This window comes from Thermothielavioides terrestris, chromosome 2, assembly GCF_000226115.1.
Source record: "Thermothielavioides terrestris NRRL 8126 chromosome 2, complete sequence".
NCBI lineage: Eukaryota > Fungi > Ascomycota > Sordariomycetes > Sordariales > Chaetomiaceae > Thermothielavioides > Thermothielavioides terrestris.
Window position 1 is genome coordinate 838,212 of NC_016458.1, and position 19,130 is coordinate 857,341.

The window sequence follows — 19,130 nt, forward strand, 5'->3', positions numbered from 1 at the left end:
TGTCTTGAACCAGACGCCGAGTCGTAGTGTTCTCTTCCACTCATCGATCGTACCGCGGCTCGGAGTCTCAGCGACGCTGCGTGCCGCCCGGGAAGGCCGAGCCATTCCAAGTCATCCCCGAGTCATCAAACCGTGTCGTTGAGGATTTTCGAATAGACCTGTGAGCCTGTAACTTCAAACGCCCAAGCAGGACCAGCCGTACCCAGCCTCCGTTACCCCAACCAAACCAAGCGCCGTGCACCCGCACCCAACCCTTTGCGCCCAGGTCCTCGTAAACTCATGACTTCGTTGGACACCTCCCGCAACAAAAAGGAAAGAAAAATAAAGGAAAGAATTACAAAACCATTGACAAACCCACCCCACATTTCTCACTCTTGCAGATCCAAGATCTGCCGTAACGCCATCCCCGAAGCTCTGTACCACCTCCCTCTCGCCTCGAGCTCATCCTCGACGCCACCCTGCGCGTTCTCCCTCCTCCTCTTAGCCTCCCTCGCCGCGGCCGCGCTATTCGCCTTCCTGTTCTCCAGCGCGGCCACCTCCGCCCGCAGCCGCTCCACCTCCTTCCTCTTCCTCGGCACCTGGCCGCCCAGCACCTCCAGCTGCCTCTCCACCCTCGCCAGCTCCCGCCTCCGCTCCTCCACCAGCGCCAGCGTCTTCCCCAGCGGCAAGTTCATCTCGGGCCGGGCGTCCTCCGCCCCGCCGAGCCGCAGCTGCAGCTGCTGCGCCGCGCGCAGGGCCGCGACCTTCTCCTCCAGCGCGGCGATCTTGCCCGGCAGCTCCGCGGCCAGCGCGGCGCCGGCGCGCACCTCCTCGTAGCGCCGCGCCAGGTCGCGGCCGCGGGACTCGAGGTCGGCCACCATGGCGGCGACCTCGGCCTTGAGGGCCTTGAGCGCGGCCTTGGCGGCCGCGTTGCTCGCCTCGAGCTCGGCGTTCTCCTGGGGGGAGACGATCAGCGGCGGGTCGCCGATGATGGCCCGGATGAACTTCTCCTTGGTAACCTGCTCGACGTAGGAGAAGCGCAGCTTGGCGAAGAGCTCCTTGTAGTGGGCCAGGTCGGCCTCGAGGGAGGCTGGCGTCGGAGCGTCGAGCGAGGCGGTCGAGACGTCCGAGGTGCGCGATGCGGCGTTTTCGGCAGTGCCATTGTTCTTATTCTTATCATTGTTGTTCCTGTTGTTGTTGTTGTCCTTTTCGTGGGAGGATGATACGGCCGAGTAAATGGGTTCGCTGATCTTGAGGATGGTGTACTCATGGCCCGGGGTCGACTGAGGCTCCTCGAGCGCGCGGTAGGCCTTGGCCGGCTGGTTTGCGCGGCGCATTGTCTGCTGTAATCTTGGGCGTTCTATAATCTCACGCTCTTAAAACGTAATTGTGCAGCGCGCAGCTTCTTCGCCGGGTGTCTTCTGCGAGGTAACATGAGCTCGTGATCCTACCCTGGTCGTACTGTTTGTTGATATTCTTACCGGAAACGGCGAGTGGATCAGCCGTGGAGATAAGATTGCAGCCCTAACCCTGGCTAGCCTCCCATGCACATGCCCCAGCTTTATGCACCATTGCATCACTGGGAGTTATTGAGATGCTGTGAGGCTAACTCTGAATATCTTACAATTTGGAGTTAGGTAGGTAAGGTAGGTGCCTATATTGCTACCGAATTATCCCCTTAACGGTGAGCTTAGCGAGAGCGAAGCTCCGTTATACACGATACAGCTTCCGTCCCGATACTGGATTGAACCCAACGCAAGGAAAAATGCTGCAGGACGCTCTGTCCTGGCAACAAGAGCAACCCCCTTTTCCGCAACCTCGAGGTGTTAAAGACGGAAGGGCAAAGGGGATACATGTGAAAAAGCAACTCAAGCGCGGGTACTCCTCCCAAAAGGCACGTCCCCGACGCGACAACCTAAGAGACCTGAACGACCAAAACTCCAGCACTCCGATCATTCTTTTCCCGCTTTTGTTCACTCACCACTTAAACCCGGAGGACTGGGACGGGACACCGCCCAAGGGAGATCAGTGCAGACCCTCAACAACGGAGTAGGGCTGCCTCTTAAAGAAGCCCTTGCCGTACTTGGCTGTGATCTCCTCGCCATCGCCGATGTCCCTTATCGCCACAAGCATCTGCCTCCACCGACCAGAAATCTTCATCATCCTGAAAGCGGCAGATGGGTTCGCGCTGTGGTTGACTTTGCGCACCCAGTTGCCCATCCGCCGCGGGTAGATCTCCGCCACCGCCTCGTCGTCGAGATCCGGCCGGCGGAGCGCCATCGTCCAGTCGCCGGCGCGGGCGCCCAGCGGCACCAGCTCGCCAACCAGCTCGCCCAGGACCTCGTTTGCTCGGTGTGTGCCCAGAGAGCGGATGCCCGGCCCCTTCGACCCGTCGTCGGATATGCGAGGGACTTGGGGGACTGTAATCTCGATACAGCGGCAAGACTTGCGTGTGCAGAAATTGCATGGTCTGTCGCCCGGCATGACAACGCTGGGGTCCACCGGCCAGTGCCAGGGCCATCTGGGTGGCCGCGGCCATGCAAACCCGGAGTTTTCGTCGAAGAAGTTGGACTTGAGGAGGCGAAACGGTGCCAGCAGCGGAGCGATATCGTCCTCAGGAAGCCATGTGGTGGTCGTGCTCTCCCAGATGAATTCTGGAAGCTCGAGGCACTCCCATATAGACTTCTGCAAAGCGCTTCCGACGGCACACAACCTGAGGACGAAGTCTGCGTTGAGTTCTGAATGGAATGCCGCAAGGTCGTCCTTGAACAAGGCGAGGTCAAAACAATCCAGGTCAGGAGGCAGGAGGCACAGCAGGCCGTCGTAGCCACCGCAGATTGTCCTCCAGCACCGGCCTTCGCGCAAGTAATCATGCAGGCGGTGCCGCTCCGTTTCAGCCCACTTCAGCAGCTGCAACAGTCTGTTCATGGAGACCTCTGCTGAGTCGTCCCCGGAGTCTGCTGTCGCGGCCCCGACGAACATCGCTGCCTGCATTTTGAGTAAGCGCGAGAGAAACGTGTGCAATTCCGGGTGGCTATGCAGCGTATCGTCGGCTGTCTTGACGAGCTCGAACCCGCCCAAAACGATGGGCCTTGACTTGGTGTATTGTCTCCATTCTCGAACCAAGCGCGAGAGGCGCTCAAATGCAGGCTTGCCCCGAAGTTTTTCGGCAACCGAACTTCCCGGTCGGCTGGACTGACGTCCTCGGAGCAACGCAGAAAGGTGTTCAAATGCACCACCCACAGGGCTGACTTGGGCAAACTGAGTGGTAGCCAGTTCTAGCTTCTGTTTTTTCGAAGGCCCCTCCGTCGGCGTGTCGGGTTCCCGATCTGGGTTGATCATCCTCGCCGTCTTTCTTATCGGCGGCAATGTCTCCGACGACGAACGAATGCAAGGGCGGAGATCGGGTTCCGGTGGAATGATGGGATGGATTGGCGAGACAATCTGCGCGGATTGCGCGACGGATTGCGGGAAACCGTTTGTTGCTGGGACAGTAAGGTTGCGGCCCTGAATCGGCCCGGCGGCAGCTGCTTGGAGTAGGCCTGGCGGTGGCTCCGGTGGACGAGACTCGAGTGGTTTGGATTGTGACTCAGATGGCTGGCACACTGGAACCCAGTTCAGCTGCTGTGGCGGTAGGTTGAATTGGCCAACAGGGACAGGCTTGGAGGGTACGCTTCCTTCAGATGTAAGATTCGAGGGTATCAAGTACGGTGATTGCACTGGTGGCAGCGGTAGGGTGTTGGTGTTGACTTCGAGTAGCGACCCCTGAGGTGCTTCGGCTCTCAGAGAGCTTTCCGCGCAAGCTTGTTGCTCCTGTCGTCCCGATACTGCTGGCACTTGTAATCGGCTTTCAGGCCGCACTGGCTGCGCTATCACGGGCTCATCCTTATCCAGCACAGTCGGTTCGGGGGGTGGGGTTGTCGGTGTCAGTAGCGATCCTGTGGCTGCATCTCGCAATGGGGCAGCGGCACTGGGCACTGCCGCAGGTCCCTCCTGTGATCCCGTTGTCTCAGGAGTGCGTGGGACGTGGTCTTCCTGTCCTGGTCGCGGTGGGGGCTCATCATATATCCGGAAGTCGTCGGCAGACATGGCAAACTTGTCAGGGCAGTGTTTGTCGCAAAACCGGTAGTCCAGAGGCATGTCCGGAGACGAATTGTACTCCATGTTAATGGCGATAGCATAATTGGGTCCCAGGTTCAAGACTTGGTGATATGTCCCTGGCTCCGTCACAACAGCTTGCCCGGGCACGCAGTAATCCAACGTGTACTCGATTCCCCATTCGTCCAGTTTCGCTGGAGGAATGTGACGGCTGAGGTGCCTCACAGCCTGCGAACAGCGACGCATCTCGGGGTACTCGTAGGCCAACCTCTCTTCCAGCTTCCTGGAATGAACAGGCTTGACGAAGCACCAGAACTTGTGTTGCCCAGATCGGAGGAGGTTTTCCGACCGGACGTGGGCATCCTCTCGGTGCATCGTCGTGAGAGTCTTGCCCGTCAGGTTGAAATAGACATACTGAGTGTTGATACCTTCGAGAATGGTGCGGCCCCTGCGCCGGAGCTTCTCGCCAGGAGAAAGCTCGACATCGTCGAATAGCGGATTGCCAATGATGTACGGCCATGTCCCTTTGGGCGGGTCCGCTGCTGAGGAATTCCAAAGATACTGCTGCTCCTGAAGAGACCAATCCGTCTTTGCGCTCACGGGAAGGGGTAGATTTGGCGGGGCAAACTTGAACCTTTTGCCGGTGTCGACCTTGACCAAACCCAGGTGGTCGGCCTTGTAGGTGAATGAGGTGGCATGGTCTTTGGTCGGGCGAGCCACCTTCTGCACGTTGAGCGGCGGAAGATCGCGGACCTGGAGCTTGAAGTAGCCTCGGTCTCGCACGACAGGGTGGCTCGAGTAGAGCTCAAACAACTCCTCGTTCAGGACGCGGATGTCTTGGTAGGTGCAGTCAAAGAGTGGGGCTGCATGTTCGGACAGCAGCGGAGCCTGATAAACAGACCCATTGCTCAGCCTGATCTCGCGGGCGTCTTGGGGTGCGAGAACCCGGCTTGCGATGGCGGCAGAGGGAGCTTCTGGGCCGTGGGTGGGTGGCTCCGGCTCTGGCTCGGCGTCTGCAGCCGCAGGTACTGATGACGGTGGGTCTTCTCTGCTGGCGCTGTCCGTTTGAGCATTCGGCCGCCCGGCCGGTTCAGTGGCGGGCGCGGCAATCTGCTGGGCCCCAGCGACGGGATGAATTGATGGAGGCGTGCCCGGCCCGTAAATTGCTGGTGGTGACTGTGAGGTGTGGGAGACTCGGTTGTGGACATCAGCCAGGCCGGTAGAAGCCTGGTCGAGGCGGCCGAGCAGGTGTTGCAAGAGGTCCCTGCCCGCCTTCGTCTTCGGCGGCTGCACCTTGCGCCCGGAGGCAATGCCGTGATCCAGATAGGCTCTCAAAGCACTACTGATCTCGCCCACCTCCCCGCGGATGGAATCAACCTTAAGCTGGAGGGCATCCATCTTGGGGCCGGGTGCAGGTGGTGACGGGAAGCTCAACGGGGCGTCGCCGTTGATTGGCGACCGCGCTGAGGTGTGATTTGATCAAGAGAGTCGCTGCGTCAACTATCGTGCAAGGCTGAGTTAGGTAACATTAACGTTGGTGGGCCCCTCGGTCAGCCTGTAGGGGGCACCGAGGGGCTACACTTATGAGTATTCCATACAGTACCATACATACCAAATAGGTACCTTACTGTGTACATACCAGGGTAGTTGTGTTCCGGACTGTGTAAGAGCCGCACTCCAGTTCAAGTTCCAACGAGCAAATCAAGACACAAAGCCTGCCATGGCATGGAAGTCAGAAGGAGGACTTCTTCTTGTTGTAACGTGTTGAAATCCCACATTGTGTTTTTCTCTCAATGTTGTCTCTTAGTGAACAATACCGTACGTATAGTGTATCGAGAGCGCTGTCATTTGAACAGAGTTGTCCTCCGTCCTTCGTAGTACATTGCCCGGCCAATCATTCAAGGACGCCCCGAGAGCTTCTGATTGATGTTAAAGAAAGCCCACAAGAACTTCTTTCCGACAAAGGAAAACACGACTTAATTTCATTCGGCCGGGAGAAACGAGACCGGGAGAATGGGCTGAGGATGAGAAACCGCGGGGTAAATGCTCCCGTGGAGCCTCTGAACCTGGTTTCACTTCAATAACGATCCATACACTCTCCGCATGTATTTTACATAGCATTGTCGTATGTACTGTATGTGTACCCGTACCTCCGTGCATCTGCCTTTCTCGCCGCCGACTGAGCTGCAACACAGCAACGCTTTCCAGCTGCGTCCCGTCGACTTCAACTATCAGTCCCCCGTTGACTCTTTTGTAGGAGATGGATAGGCTCCGTTTGCGAGAAAATGAGACCATATTGACCGATGACGCCGTTGCGGAAATCCTGGCGAAAGAGGCAAAAGATGCCTCAATCAAATACTCGTCAATGGGCCTGGAAGCCTTCAAATCCACCATGTATGCTTCATTGGGTCGGGAACACTGGCGGATGTTGACCATTCACCCTCAAATAGGCCGTTGAACAAGGCCAAGCCGAACACGCGGTTTCTCGGTCGCATTATCAAAGAAACAACAAACCACAATGCGGCCCTCCTCGCAAAGGAAACCGCAGAAGCCCAGGCACGCCTCGACAGCTTGACAGAAGCCGACAAGCGTAAACGGCGCAAGCTTAACCCTAGCGCCTCTGACATACGACGCCGACAGTTGGGGGACATATCTTCCATTCTTGAAGGGCGGAAGCGGGGCAGCGCCTCGGGGCGCCAGGACAGTTCGGCGCAAAAAGACAGTGGACGGGACAGAGACCGCTCGCAAGACCGCTCCGGTGGACGCGAAAGCCGGCGGAGCACGCGGGACGGGCGCAAGGAAGACAAAGATGACCATCGGTCACACCGCAAGCACGATGACGGGAAGGTTGGGCATAACCATTCCCCGAGGAGGAGGTCGCATTCGCCGCAACATAAGGAGCGGAGACATCGCGACCGATCACCGCTGAGCAGCAGCGAGGAATGTGATACTTCGCGCCGCTCCCAGTCGCGGAGGTCAAAATCTGACAAGGTGCACGACCTCATCGGCGGGGAGTCTGCTAAGCGCAGAAACTATGGGCGGCTCCGCGAGGACGACGGAGCATTCCCGAATGGTTCCAATCCGACCGAGTCTATTGACCAAGACGAGTCCGACCCCCTGGAAGAATTCATCGGCCCCGCGCCAGCATCGGCGCCTCCCGTCCGCGCACGCGGGAGAGGCGCGGTCCGCGGCGCTGCCGCAATGGACAGCCGCTTTTCGGAAGACTATGATCCAGCATCAGACGTCCAATTGGAGCTTGCTGAGACGGGCGACTGGGACGAAGCGCTCGAGGCGTATCGTGACCGCCAGAAATGGAAGCAACAAGGCGCAGCGAGACTGCGTGCCGCCGGTTTCACGGACGCGCAGATCAGGCAGTGGGAAAAGGGGGGCGAGAAGGACATTGATGATGTCCGCTGGAGCGGAGCGGGTGAGAAGCGTGAGTGGTAAGTATTCGACGCTTCTACAGCACTGTACCAAGCGCCGGAGGGAAGAGGGATATTGCCAGACAAGCTTCGTTTCCTTTTCTCTTCGACTGTCCACGGCGTCTGGGGTTTCGTGCGACTAACCTGTAATCTGTTACAGGGACAGGGGCAAGGAGGTCATCGGACCGTGATACAGAATGATGTTGGGTTTCCGGCATATTAATGGCGTTTCTGGGTAGTTCCCCAGCGTTCTGATGCATTTGCAGGAGTTGGATGACGGGATGTCAGGTTTTGTGAAGAGTCACGAGAACGCATAGGGAATCATGGGCTCGATGAGTGGACTTCAACTCATGGTAATTCCATAAATGGGCTCTCTTGGAGAACAGGAGTTGGCTCTTGCTTTCTCGTTCCAACCATATCACTGCCCTCATGGCACATTGCGACCCGGGAGCAACCCCACAACAGCCGCTCGGTGTTTGGGCCGGTGTCCGTACAACTACAACTAGACGGGTTGCCCAATAGGGGGTTCCCCTATATACCGAGAGACGCCAGTGACTTGGCAGTAGGCCACTGCTGTTCCACCTGTGCAACCGCTGAATGTGTCCTCAACCCCACAACGTATGATTTCCAAACACTTCTGTCTCTGAGACGCCCACGGAAGTATTGCCTTCTTCAAGCGTTCCATGTCATTTCACGGATCTCGCGTAGACATCCCGACTCCCGGGCACATAAGGCGCCTAGGCCAAGACCGGCTTCAGCATAGCCCTCCGCTTACTTACTCCCCCAGGCAATCTTCTGCCCTTGCTTCGTCTTCAGTTCCCCTTCTTTCGCCGCGGTGGCCTTGTCCGATGACGATGTTGACAGGCCCACCACACTGTCCGCTTCACTCTCGTCGTTCGTGGCCCACATCCTCTCGATGCACAGTTCGAACGGGCCGGGTATTCTGTCGGTAAGCCCTATGCCGATGGACTTGACCTTTTGCCGCAGGATCTCGGTCTGCGGCTCGACCACGAGCCCGAGGTTCGTCCGCACGAAGTCATTCCACTTGATCAGCACCGTCTCCCACTCCCCGGGTTTCTTGACAAACAGCCGGTGCTGGTGCAGGTCGGTCGGGACGACGGAGTCGGTCTGCACGTTGACGAAGTAGCTCCTGCCGTCCGACTTGACGCGCAGCGCGAGGTATACGTAAGGGTCGATGTTCCAGAGGCTGCGCCCAAAGACGGTGGGCGGCCTGTCGCGGGTCCGGAAGGCGGCGTATCCTGTCCGCTTGATCTCCGGGCGGTCTTTCGGGAGCTCCGTGGATATGGAACCGTGGAACCTGGCATAGCCGGGGGAGTGGGGAGAAGGAGGTTGCATGCCGGAAGAAGGCGGTGGTGAGGGCACCCAGTCGAGGTTCGCTTTCGAGACGCCGCCAATTTCTACGTCGGACATGACCTTGCAGTCGTGGACTGATCCCGGGCTGCGGAAACTGTGGAGCTCGTAGGGGCCCTGGGCGCCCTTGATGCCTTCGAGGCTGAAGACTGCCGGAGAAACGTTGCCAGTCAGTGTCACGCCACAATCCGCGTGCGGAACCAAGGATGGATGAGTGTGTACCAATATGCGAAAGCCTCTTGAACTCATCGACGCTGCGGCCGATGAAGCCTTTGTACAGCAAGGGCCTTGTCGCCTGCATGATGGGCGAGTGGGAGTGGGCGACGGGTCTCCAGGATGCGGCCGAGATCTTGCCGCAAATGTCAAACTGCTAAAGCTTCGGTGGGCGAGAGCGCCAAACGACTTAGAGCCTTGCGCATGCCATCGAAATAGTCAGCATGTTCTGCTTGGCGGAGGAGCCGCAGGCGCTCAATCTCCACACAGCGTTGAAGACGGGATGCTTTGAGCTTTTGATGGGTTTTGCCGGACGTCATCAAGCAGCCATCGTACCCCCGGGGGTGGTGCAACAATGTTACAGCTATCGTTTTTACGCTGCATTTATTCCGTACTGTATGTACACTGCCATATAACGTTACCGTGTAATTTCAGCTGCTTCTTGATTGTGGGGCTGAGAGCGCAACCAGGCGGAACCGCAAACTTGGCAAGAATGAACGACGAGATCAAACATCAGGCTGAGACCAATGTTCATCAATCTGCCCACATAGCATGCCATGTGCCTTTTCTTTTTCCCTGATATCAATCTCTTTCCAGATTCTGAGGGCCTCCTCGGCTAGGATTCACATTCCAACATGCCAACTCGTTATCTATCAGGAAGGAGATGGCCTACAGTTCGCATCGCAGCCCGGTTTACAGCATGCTCAAAAGAGGCAACCGGGACTGTTAGCATCGCTGATCATCCAGGTCTTAGGTGAGGTTATCAAAGTATGCGTACTGACCATAGCTCCGTCTCTTTCATCAAACAGATGCTTAGACAGCTCTTGAAAACATGCTAAATGGCCACATTTCTTCTGAGGTGAAGCGAGATCGTCGACCTTGGCCAAGTTATTCTCTATTCTCTTATGAATGTGTTTCCATCCAGTGCCTCAATAACTAGAGGAAATCTCCTTCCAATCCATGCTCCGAGTCAACCGGTAGCCTCTAACAGCACGCAATATCTCACGATACGCAGCTCGAAGAGCCTTAAATCTCGTTATTTTCCTGGAATTGGAACCGAGTATCTCGAGTCCAATCTTGGTCTTGGTGGCTCGCTCCCCATGCTGCATTACCAAGTCTACCAACCTTGAGTCGTCCTCTTATCACTCCCAGCGCTTGTTTTGTCTTCTTGTCACAGCGGTCCACCACCAGGCGTAGTCATAATCCCAAGTAAAACGGCGTTCTTTGCGGCAAAAGTAAAGGAAGTAAAGTCTGTAATCTGAAGGAGGACAGATTGCTCGGTCCGACACCTCTGGAGGCCCTGACTCCTCAAGACACTGGCTGAAGTCTTCTTTCTGAAGCTTCAGTGATGGAAGATGGACAGCTTTGTCCACTAGTACGGAGCGTTCTGCTTCTCTCCCTCCCACTTAAGCGGTCCTAATTTCTCCTTTACCACATCTCTGTGACCGTGGGATGTTGAATGTGATCTGTGAAGCAATTCAACTGTTGCTCCAACCAGCCGACAGCTTATGCTGAGAAGTCTCGTTCAACAGCCAAGCGCCTCGTCCCTCTTCAGATCGACATGTACAGTGCCTCAGGCTCCCACCTTGTGCACAGTTTATACCCTGCCGGATCACTGCATGTTGTCCCTCTTCAAAGCTACTGCTCGCGCTGTTTGTTCGGAATCGCTGATGGGGTCGGCATCTCGCTACCACTGTGCACTCCAGGGCCTTTCAACAGGAACTCAAGCAGCACAGATTCATCTGAATGTTTGGCTGAACAACGTGAATCATCCCTCTCTCCACATGGAAGATGCAGAAAGGATAGCAGCCAGCTGGTTGTCCCCCTTTGTCTCTCTACTTCTATGCTCAATAATGCGCTTTGACCATGCACGGCAATGAGCCCCTGAAGCTGCAAAGTAAATATAAACAATCTCCATCTCAGGGGAGAGCAAATCGTGTGATCTTGTGTGCTCGATCCGAAGCCAACACTGAGAACAACGTAGACTACGGAGTGCTATCCGTCTCCTGAGTGCATTGGGAATCCAGAGATGCTTGAAGCCAGGACCATCTCGTTGTCGCTGTCTCCTTGTCTGTCCCGGAGCATCGCACGCCGCAGAGTTGGCACGCCTTGGTGACCCGAGTGTCCTAAGATACGATCCAGATGAAGCTCGGCCGGTCTCGTCTGTGCAACGATGGTCCGGTTCGATCCCGGCCGGTCCACCGAAACGGGTAAGCAGGCCCCGGCCGATGTGCACGCGATCTCCGAGATGGCCCCACAATCGGCTCCGGCCCCGGTGCGCCTCCCGCCGAAATCAGCCTCCGAAAATCAACGTCAGGCGGAGCCGCGGCCCCGATCGCCCTCCGCTATTCGCCGCCGCCGCCCTTCCGAGGGCATTTTTCTTATTCGCCGATCCAAATCCGGAGTGACCCAGCTGATCTTGGTGGTGATCTGGATTGTCGGCTGATTTCTCGCCAGCTTAAAGGCAGGGAGAAATTCCCAGATCCTCGACCTTTCTCTCCTCCACCACACATCTCTCGACCTGCGATATCAAAGGTGAGTAGCTGTTCACACCCAATCCAGTTGATGCCTTCGAGCTTGCACGCAAGGCCCCCTTGGGCAAGAGACACGCCTTCTCAGTTCTGTTCCCTCATAATTGCCTGTTCATTCTGCGGTTCTGTGGTTCTGCGGCTGTCTGCTATCGTCTGCAAAGCCTGACAATAGCTGGGCGAGTGCCTCGAAGCAGCAAGTGTTGACCAAATTGCCCGCATCTGGCGGTTGTGCGGCCTGAAACACCAGGAGGCGAGGCACCACTGACCCCTCGCAGGGTGATAGCAATCACCCAGCCGCTGCTTCCTCTCCTCCCCAAGGATAAATAATCCCTCCTCCTCAGATTCCCTCCCACGTTCCCAAACTACCATCCAACAATTCCATTCGGCGAGGAACTCGAACTCAAGATCCTCATTGACTCGAGCCAGTTGTGGCACCAGTAAGCCCTGTTCCTCGCGCAGACCTCGATTCCTTCCCCTCCTCTCCTCCATCATCCGTCAACCTCGCGCTCTGTTTCCTCCCCTCTTCTTCTTGCGAGTCCCGCGAGTCGGTAACCAGCGCGCTTAAGCGTTGCCCCTCTCTGCTTCTCGCGCCGCGTGTCTCGCGTTGACCCACGAAACCACCACAACATTTCCTTTCCATCACCCACCAAGCGAGAAGACGTGTCTCACAAGACCGACAGCAGCAGGTTTATCCCGCCTCCGCAACGATTGGCGACATCCTTCGCGCTTAACGGACACTCATCCTCTCACATCATATCTCTTCCCTCCTGCGGATCACCGCTCCCATCGTTTTGAACAGCGCGACCAAAATCGATCACCACTTCAACCATGTCGGCCATGCTTAGGGCCCACAAGGCCGGCAAGAATCGCCGGACCCGTTCTTTCAGTCTCAGCGACGAGTCATCGATCGCTTCTTTCGATTCGGACGATGGTAAGTGGCCAGTTCCGTTCTGCTCATGTTTGCTCTCTTCTTTTCCGTCATTCATCTTGCTTGCCAATCGGCATCGGCTGCTGGCATCCTGAATCCCATCTGCCGGGCGATTCGCTCCATCTCGAATCGCGATCCGGTCGCAGATGGGAAGAATGTAACGGATGCCGCGGCCGGAGCCGATTGCAGGATGATGAGGATTCCCCGACGGAATACAATCTCGAGCCGTTAGCACCCCAAAGGGGGGGGCTCTGACTCGGTGTTGTCTGCGTTGCAATAAAAACTGACGTTGTTATCTCGCAGTTTCCGGCGCTACCGCCTTCACCATGAACGATTCTCACCCCCGCGTCCGGTAAGTTGCCCTCGGGTCGCGACAACGACTTGGCCGCTCTTCCCGCTGACCGGAAGCAGCTTTTCTTCTTCTATCACCCGCGACTTCGGCCGCATGAGCTTCGCTTCCAGCGCAGCCTCTGGCGGTTCCGACCGCGATGATACGTAGGCCCTTTCTGAATTGGAATCCCGTAGAGGTAATTTGCTGATTTTGTCTCCCTCAGTTCCTCTGTTTTCCAGCTCGGCAAGAAGCCCAGCGGCGACGTCTTCACGGATTCTCCTGTGAAGACCGCTCTCAAGATTGACGAGGACAAGTTCAAGACCCCTGTCCGGATTCCGACCGCCGAGAACAAGGCCAATGGCTCTCCCATCAAAGACACTGAGGGACGCCGCCACCAGCGTTCCGTGACGACTGGCGGCGCTATGGTGCTGTCCGGATCCGGCAACCGCACCCTCCGCAGCTCCTCGTCCCGCCACAAGATCGGCGGCATTGACGCTCAGGGAATCTATCCGCCGAGCGCTTGTGTCTTCATCGCCAAGTAAGTGAATTTGTTGTTTTGTCCTTCCAACCGGGCGCGGGCCTGACCATTTGGGCCCAACAGCCTTCCCGAGTCCAAGGACGACCGTGCTCTTGAGGCTGCCGTTACCCGGGAGTTCAGCCGGTACGGCACAGTCTTCGTCAAGATCCGTCGCGAGATGAGGGGCGCCAACTGCGGCATGCCGTACGCTTTTGCCCAGTTCACTGTAAGTTTGTCGGCGAACTCCCGCCCCGGCGATGACAGCCTCTGACATCGAATAGAACGACGATGACGCCAAGGCTGCCGTGGAGATGGGAAGAGGCACCCTGATCTTCGGCCGCCCCTGCCGGACCGAGATGGTCAAGGCAAACCGTAAGTGCCGCAATTCTCCGATACGGCGCCGCATGCGCACGCTGACGCATGCCTTGCCCGCCCGCTCCAGGTGTCTTTGTTGTTTACAGCCGCGACGGTCTCGAGATCTCGACCGACACCGTCATGAAGATGCTCGAGCCCTACGGCGAGCTCAGCAAGTGCGAGTATCTCAGCGATGAGATGCAGGCGACCCTGAACCTCCCTTCGGCTGTCCTGGTGGAGTTCGCCAAGTTTGATCCCAAGCGCGATCTGAACTCGGTAAGTATCCGCCCAACCGACCCGCCATCAGACCGCGTCCTTGACTCACTGATTTTCGCCCGCAGGCTGTCCGCCAGTACGACAGGTTCTGCATTGACGCGTTCGATCTGAAGAAGAACACCTTCGTCTCGCGCGCCAATGCCGATGAGGAGTTCCTCCGCAAGTACGACGTGGACCGCCGCTCTGTCTTTGTGGGCAACGTTTCCGTCGACTCGGAGAAGGAGGAGATCGCCGATTTCTTCTCCGCCGTTGGCAAAGTGCTCGAGGTCACCCTCATCAAGCGCGCTAACCACCACGGTCAGTCCAACCCCCATCGGCGCCCAAAGTAGGGTGAAGAGCACTGACATCATTTTTTGCAGGCGTCCTCACTCGCGCTTTTGCCTTTGTCGAGTTCGCCAGAGCCGACACTCCGGACCACGCGATCAAGCACCTCGTAAGCCTTTTTCTTTTTGCCCCCAGTATCCACCGCCTGCTTCGGCTATTCTCTCGATGCTGACGATGCCTGACCATCTGCAGAGCGGAAGTGTCCTGCGCGGTTCTGTTCTGAAGGTCGAGCGCAAGGCGTTCAAGCACGTCGGCACTCCTCGCCGCGTCAAGTCCCAAGCGTTCTCGATCAAGACCACGACCACGCCAAAGACGCCGCGGACTGACGCTCCCACGGCTTCCGGCAGCGTGCGCTATTCGGCCAAGAAGGAGACACCGGTCCGAGCTTCGGGGCAGGAGTTCAACTTGCCGGATTCGGGACAGGCCTTCGTCCCGTTCCCGTTCCCTCCGTTGGCGAGCCCTGTTCCCCCGGCTGACGGAAAGCCGCTCCTTGGCGCCAGCGGCCTGCCCGTCACGCCGGTGAACACCACCCCCTTCGCGCCGAACCCGTTCACCTACGCGGGCGGCTACTGGCCTGGCATGTCAATCGCCCAGGACCCCATCACCGGCCACACCTTCTGGGCCTACACCCCTCCGGTCGGCGCCAACACCACCGACGAGCAGGATGCGGAGCCGCCCTCGCCCACCCGCAGCAGCGCCCGCAAGCACTACCGCGGTGGTCACTAGAGAAGTCGTCCGACGAACTTCTCTCCCCCTTTGTATGATATAATGTCAACGTTACGCAGCATCGGTTTCTTTCATCGATCTGGTTCCCGGGTCGTATTTTTTTTTTTTTTTTTTTTCTTTCTTTGCGGGTTTCGGTCATTTTTTTCTCGGGTTATCGGTTTTCCTTTGACAGCCACGTTCGCCACCCTATCGTCAGGTCATGCATCTCGTTTGTGAGGCTATGACTCGAGACCTTGTGGCAGGGCCTTGATCGGTTTTCCGATCGGCCTTCAAATGGCAGTCACGACTTCCACGACTTTGTCCGCTCCGGTTAATGTTGAAGCCCCGAGCACATGACAAGTTCATGATGATCATGATGATCACGATGATGATGATGATGTCGACATCGACAGTTCGACGTCTTTGTTCCGGTGCCTCCTCGTCTGGTCTTGGGAAAGGAATGGTCTCAGTCGGGTATGGCGCATCCCGTCTGGGACAATAACGGATCCTGGCATAAGAGAGGAGGTGTTGGTGTGTGGGATGAATTCAATCTTGTCGGGTTAGGCGTTTCCAGATTGGCGGGATGACTTTTCGTCTGCGTCGGTCGGGCCTGCCAGGGAATTCTCACTGAAGTCCTCGTTAATTTGGGAGTAGCGCAAGGGAGTTATGGGTAACCGAGATGTATCTAACCTTTAGGTGGCTCGGCATAGTCTCCTGATGCGGCTATCTCACTCCGATCGAGGCATGAGACAAATCAATTGCGGATTGTTTTCAAGAAGCGACATTTGCGTTTGCGGATGGCGACAGGATTGAGGGCATGAGGTAAGAATGCAAGTGTGTTTGGTGCTTGCGGGACGCCGCACGTGGCATGCAAGCATTCAGCGGCAAGCCTCCGGGAGGTCCCCGCAGCGTGGGATCAGCAAAGAAATAAGATAAGGTACCTACGGAAGGAAAAACGTTGGTGGATTGCGTGGAATGACAACTTGGACAGGAGAAAATGCTTGGTTGGTTGAGTGGGCCCATTCCTCCCTCCGGGCCCCCTCCCCCCCACGCCACCAGTCCTGCATGTGAGCTCACGAGCTTCCTCAGCAAGGTTTAGTCTCCGGGAACCGGCCAGACGCAGAAATCATGGATCCTCTTGAAAAGTTAGACACTCCTCCCAAGCTAAATCAGGACACGGCACTTCTTCCCCAAAGGACCTCGGGCCCCAGGACTCGACCACTTCCTCCGTCTCGCCATCCTTTCCAAGTTTAGGAGAAAACTCATCCCCTTCACTTTCGTCCTTCTTCGCAGGCCTTGGATTCGTCCGATTCTCTTCTCCCATCAACATGGGTCAACCGTCCTTCCAGGCGTCTAACGCCATCATCTATGTTACCTACGGGCTATTTCTGTGAGCACCTGGCAGAAACTCGCTCTCTTGGCATCTCCCGGAACCTTAAGCAGCGTTTACTAACGTCGCCCGCAGGCTGGTGGGAACAGGCGTTGCCTGGAAGTTCAAGAGCCAGAGCAAGAGCGAGTTCCTCGCAGGCAACAGGACTCAGACCGGTTAGGATGCGCCTTCTCTCCAGCATGGAGGGAGAAACGGGATGGGGCATTTCCTCACTTCCAGGATTCTTCTTCCCCGTCTTCTTCCCCGTCGTCTATTCAAGCACTGACCATCTGACAGCTCTTCCGCTCGCCCTGAACTTCATCGCATCTGGTGAGTGAGAAATGCGATGGGTTCCTCAGATCAGAGCGGCGGCAACGCGAACGACCGAAAGGCATTACGGCAGATGCAGCACTGCACGAGAACTTGATCGAGGGAGCAACTCGGGAGGATACAGTTGAACGGTGGTATCAGAATTGCGAGGAAGGCCAACCCGGCCGACCACAGGTTCGTACCCAAAAACCTCACCAAGACTTTGTCCCTTCTTGCCGCGCCCGCCGCGTCCTCCAAGCTGCCCGCGGTAGCAGTGGAGGCACGCCGGTGTGCTCGCGGTTTGAGGGGGCGAAGGTTGCGGCTCACTACGGGCGCCGAGTTGAAGCAGGCTCGCTGGCTCCAACCCCCCCACCCCGCCGACGGGACGGTCCCGGGGTGCCAAGCGGGGGAGAGCCAGCGTCCTGTGGAAACGAAGCTGAGATTGTACCGTGATACTCGATCAAGTTAATGCTTGCGTGGGGAACGTGCTGCCGCTCCGATCTACCCCCTTCCTCCCTCCCCTTCCCCAATCGAACCCCGTGTTTGGCATGCTAATCCCCGCAGCTCTCGGGTCCGGCATCCTCTTTGCCTACCCCCAACTGGCGACACTGGCTGGCGTGCAGGGCGTGGTTGTCTACGCGCTGTCGTCTGCTCTGCCGCTCCTAATCTTCGCCGCACTTGGTCCCATTATTAGACGCAAGTGCCCGGAGGGGTTTGTCCTGACCGAGTGGACCAGACAGCGATATGGGACGTTTGCGGCCCTCTACCTAAGCTTCATGACGCTGGTCACGCTCTTCCTGTACATGGTCTCGGAGCTGTCGGCCATCGGCCAGGTTGTCAACCTCCTGACGGGCCTCGACGGACTCCCCGTCTTGATTGTTGAATGCATCGTCACGACCGTCTACACCTGTAAGTTTGCGACGTCCCCTTCTGCACGCTACCCAAGGAATGGCAAAACGACCTAACCATATCTGGCCAGCCATGGGCGGTTTCAAGATCTCCTTCTTCACAGACAACATCCAAGGAGCGATGGTGCTCGGCCTCATCCTCATCGCCACCATCACCATCGGCGTCGAGACCAAGATCGACACCAGCCTGATTGATTCATCCGGCCTCACCAAGGCGAGCCTCCTGGGATGGCAGCTTCTGTACATTCTGCCGGTTGCTATCCTCACGAATGACTTCTTCCTGGTCCGTTAACGCACCCCTCTTTCGTCTTTTTCTTTGCACCCACACACAACTAACTACCCTCACCCACCCAGTCCAACTTCTGGCTCCGCACCTTCGCCTCCAAAACCGACCGCGACCTCTGGCTCGGCATCTCGGGCGCCGTGGTGGGCACGCTGATCATCGTGACGCTGGTGGGCGCGACGGGCCTCGTGGCCGCGTGGGCGGGCATCTGGCCGGGGCCGGCGGACGACCCGGTCGACGGGTCCGTCGCCTTCTTCGCGCTGCTGGAGCAGCTGCCCAGCTGGGTCGTGGGCATCGTGCTGGTCATGTCGGTCACGCTCAGCACCGCCGCGTTCGACTCGCTGCAGTCGGCCATGGTCACGTCCGCGTCCAACGACCTGTTCCGCAACCGGCTCAACATCTGGCTCATCCGCGCCGGCGTCGTGCTCGTCATGATCCCCGTCGTCGTCATCGCCATCCGCGCGCCCTCAATCCTGCAGATCTACCTCATCTCCGACTTGGTCTCGGCGGCTAGCATCCCCGTGCTGATGATCGGCCTGTGCGACGCGTGCTACTGGTGGCGCGGCTTCGAGGTGGTTGTTGGCGGGCTTGGTGGCCTGTTTACCGTCTTTCTGTTCGGCACGGTCTACTACGGGAACGCGCAGCTCGGGGCCGAGCTGATGCTGCTGGAGCAGGGCCTGTACACGGCTGACTGGGGTGCTTTCGGTGCTTTTGTGGCGGCCCCGGTGGGCGGGCTGCTGTGGGGGTTTGGCGCCCTGGGTCTGCGGCTGGGAATCCAGTACATCAGGGCCAGGGCCAAGGGCGAGCGGTTCGATGCTCTCGATCGGCCCCTTGCTACCGGAGGACCGCGTCCTGTCGTCGACCCGGAGGTGGGCGGCAATGCTGGGTTTGGCGAGGAGAGCGAGATTTCGTCGGATGCGCCCGGCCTTGCCAAGACGACGGGCAAGTTCTTCTAGACAAGCCCTCGGGTTTGGCGAGTCGGCTGGCGAGTGGGTTGAGAACTAGGCTGGTCGTACCGCTGGTGGCTTTGGGTGGCATGGTCGGCGGCCGCTGGTGTTTTCTGGATATACCTTTGCTGGCACTTTCAGGCCCGAGATGACAACAACGTATCTATCACAATATCTGGCGGTGTGAACCCCACTGCTGAATACAGCAAGTCTTCAGACAACAACTCTGATCTCTGCGCGGTCATGGCGCTTCTTGTGTTCCAGC

At 57.6% G+C, this 19,130-nt stretch overlaps 6 protein-coding genes across 6 annotated transcripts; 3 read left to right on the top strand and 3 right to left on the bottom strand.

The window, feature by feature from the left end:
* Positions 1-368: 368 nt before the first annotated feature.
* On the bottom strand, positions 369-1,316 carry THITE_2127275 (uncharacterized protein; the record flags this gene model as incomplete). Its single annotated transcript, XM_003651312.1, has 1 exon — positions 369-1,316. One exon carries the CDS (start codon positions 1,314-1,316, stop codon positions 369-371), a length of 948 nt encoding a protein of 315 aa, XP_003651360.1.
* A 603-nt stretch (positions 1,317-1,919) lies between these two features.
* THITE_2111536 (uncharacterized protein) lies at positions 1,920-5,578 on the bottom strand. The gene has a single exon (XM_003651313.1). It carries the CDS (start codon positions 5,473-5,475, stop codon positions 2,005-2,007), a length of 3,471 nt encoding a protein of 1,156 aa, XP_003651361.1. The 5' UTR covers positions 5,476-5,578; the 3' UTR covers positions 1,920-2,004.
* A 1,679-nt stretch (positions 5,579-7,257) lies between these two features.
* THITE_2111538 (uncharacterized protein) lies at positions 7,258-7,530 on the top strand. The gene has a single exon (XM_003651314.1). The coding sequence runs from the start codon at positions 7,279-7,281 to the stop codon at positions 7,522-7,524; it is 246 nt and encodes an 81-aa protein (XP_003651362.1). The 5' UTR covers positions 7,258-7,278; the 3' UTR covers positions 7,525-7,530.
* Positions 7,531-7,883: 353 nt separating this feature from the next.
* Positions 7,884-9,304, bottom strand: THITE_2064529 (uncharacterized protein). The gene is made up of 2 exons (XM_003651315.1): positions 9,093-9,304; positions 7,884-9,019 (listed from the first exon to the last, which is right to left on the bottom strand). The coding sequence occupies exons 1-2, from the start codon at positions 9,169-9,171 to the stop codon at positions 8,271-8,273; spliced, it is 828 nt and encodes a 275-aa protein (XP_003651363.1). The 5' UTR covers positions 9,172-9,304; the 3' UTR covers positions 7,884-8,270.
* Positions 9,305-12,442: 3,138 nt separating this feature from the next.
* THITE_2086518 (uncharacterized protein) lies at positions 12,443-15,070 on the top strand (the record flags this gene model as incomplete). The annotated part of the gene is made up of 10 exons (XM_003651316.1): positions 12,443-12,545; positions 12,846-12,894; positions 12,954-13,037; positions 13,097-13,411; positions 13,475-13,616; positions 13,672-13,762; positions 13,833-14,020; positions 14,086-14,317; positions 14,380-14,453; positions 14,537-15,070. 10 exons carry the CDS (start codon positions 12,443-12,445, stop codon positions 15,068-15,070), a joined length of 1,812 nt encoding a protein of 603 aa, XP_003651364.1.
* Positions 15,071-16,225: 1,155 nt separating this feature from the next.
* On the top strand, positions 16,226-18,991 carry THITE_2111546 (uncharacterized protein). The gene is made up of 6 exons (XM_003651317.1): positions 16,226-16,439; positions 16,515-16,594; positions 16,716-16,748; positions 17,292-17,636; positions 17,707-17,918; positions 17,990-18,991. Exons 1-6 carry the CDS (start codon positions 16,378-16,380, stop codon positions 18,872-18,874), a joined length of 1,617 nt encoding a protein of 538 aa, XP_003651365.1. The 5' UTR covers positions 16,226-16,377; the 3' UTR covers positions 18,875-18,991.
* The last annotated feature ends 139 nt before the right edge of the window (positions 18,992-19,130 follow it).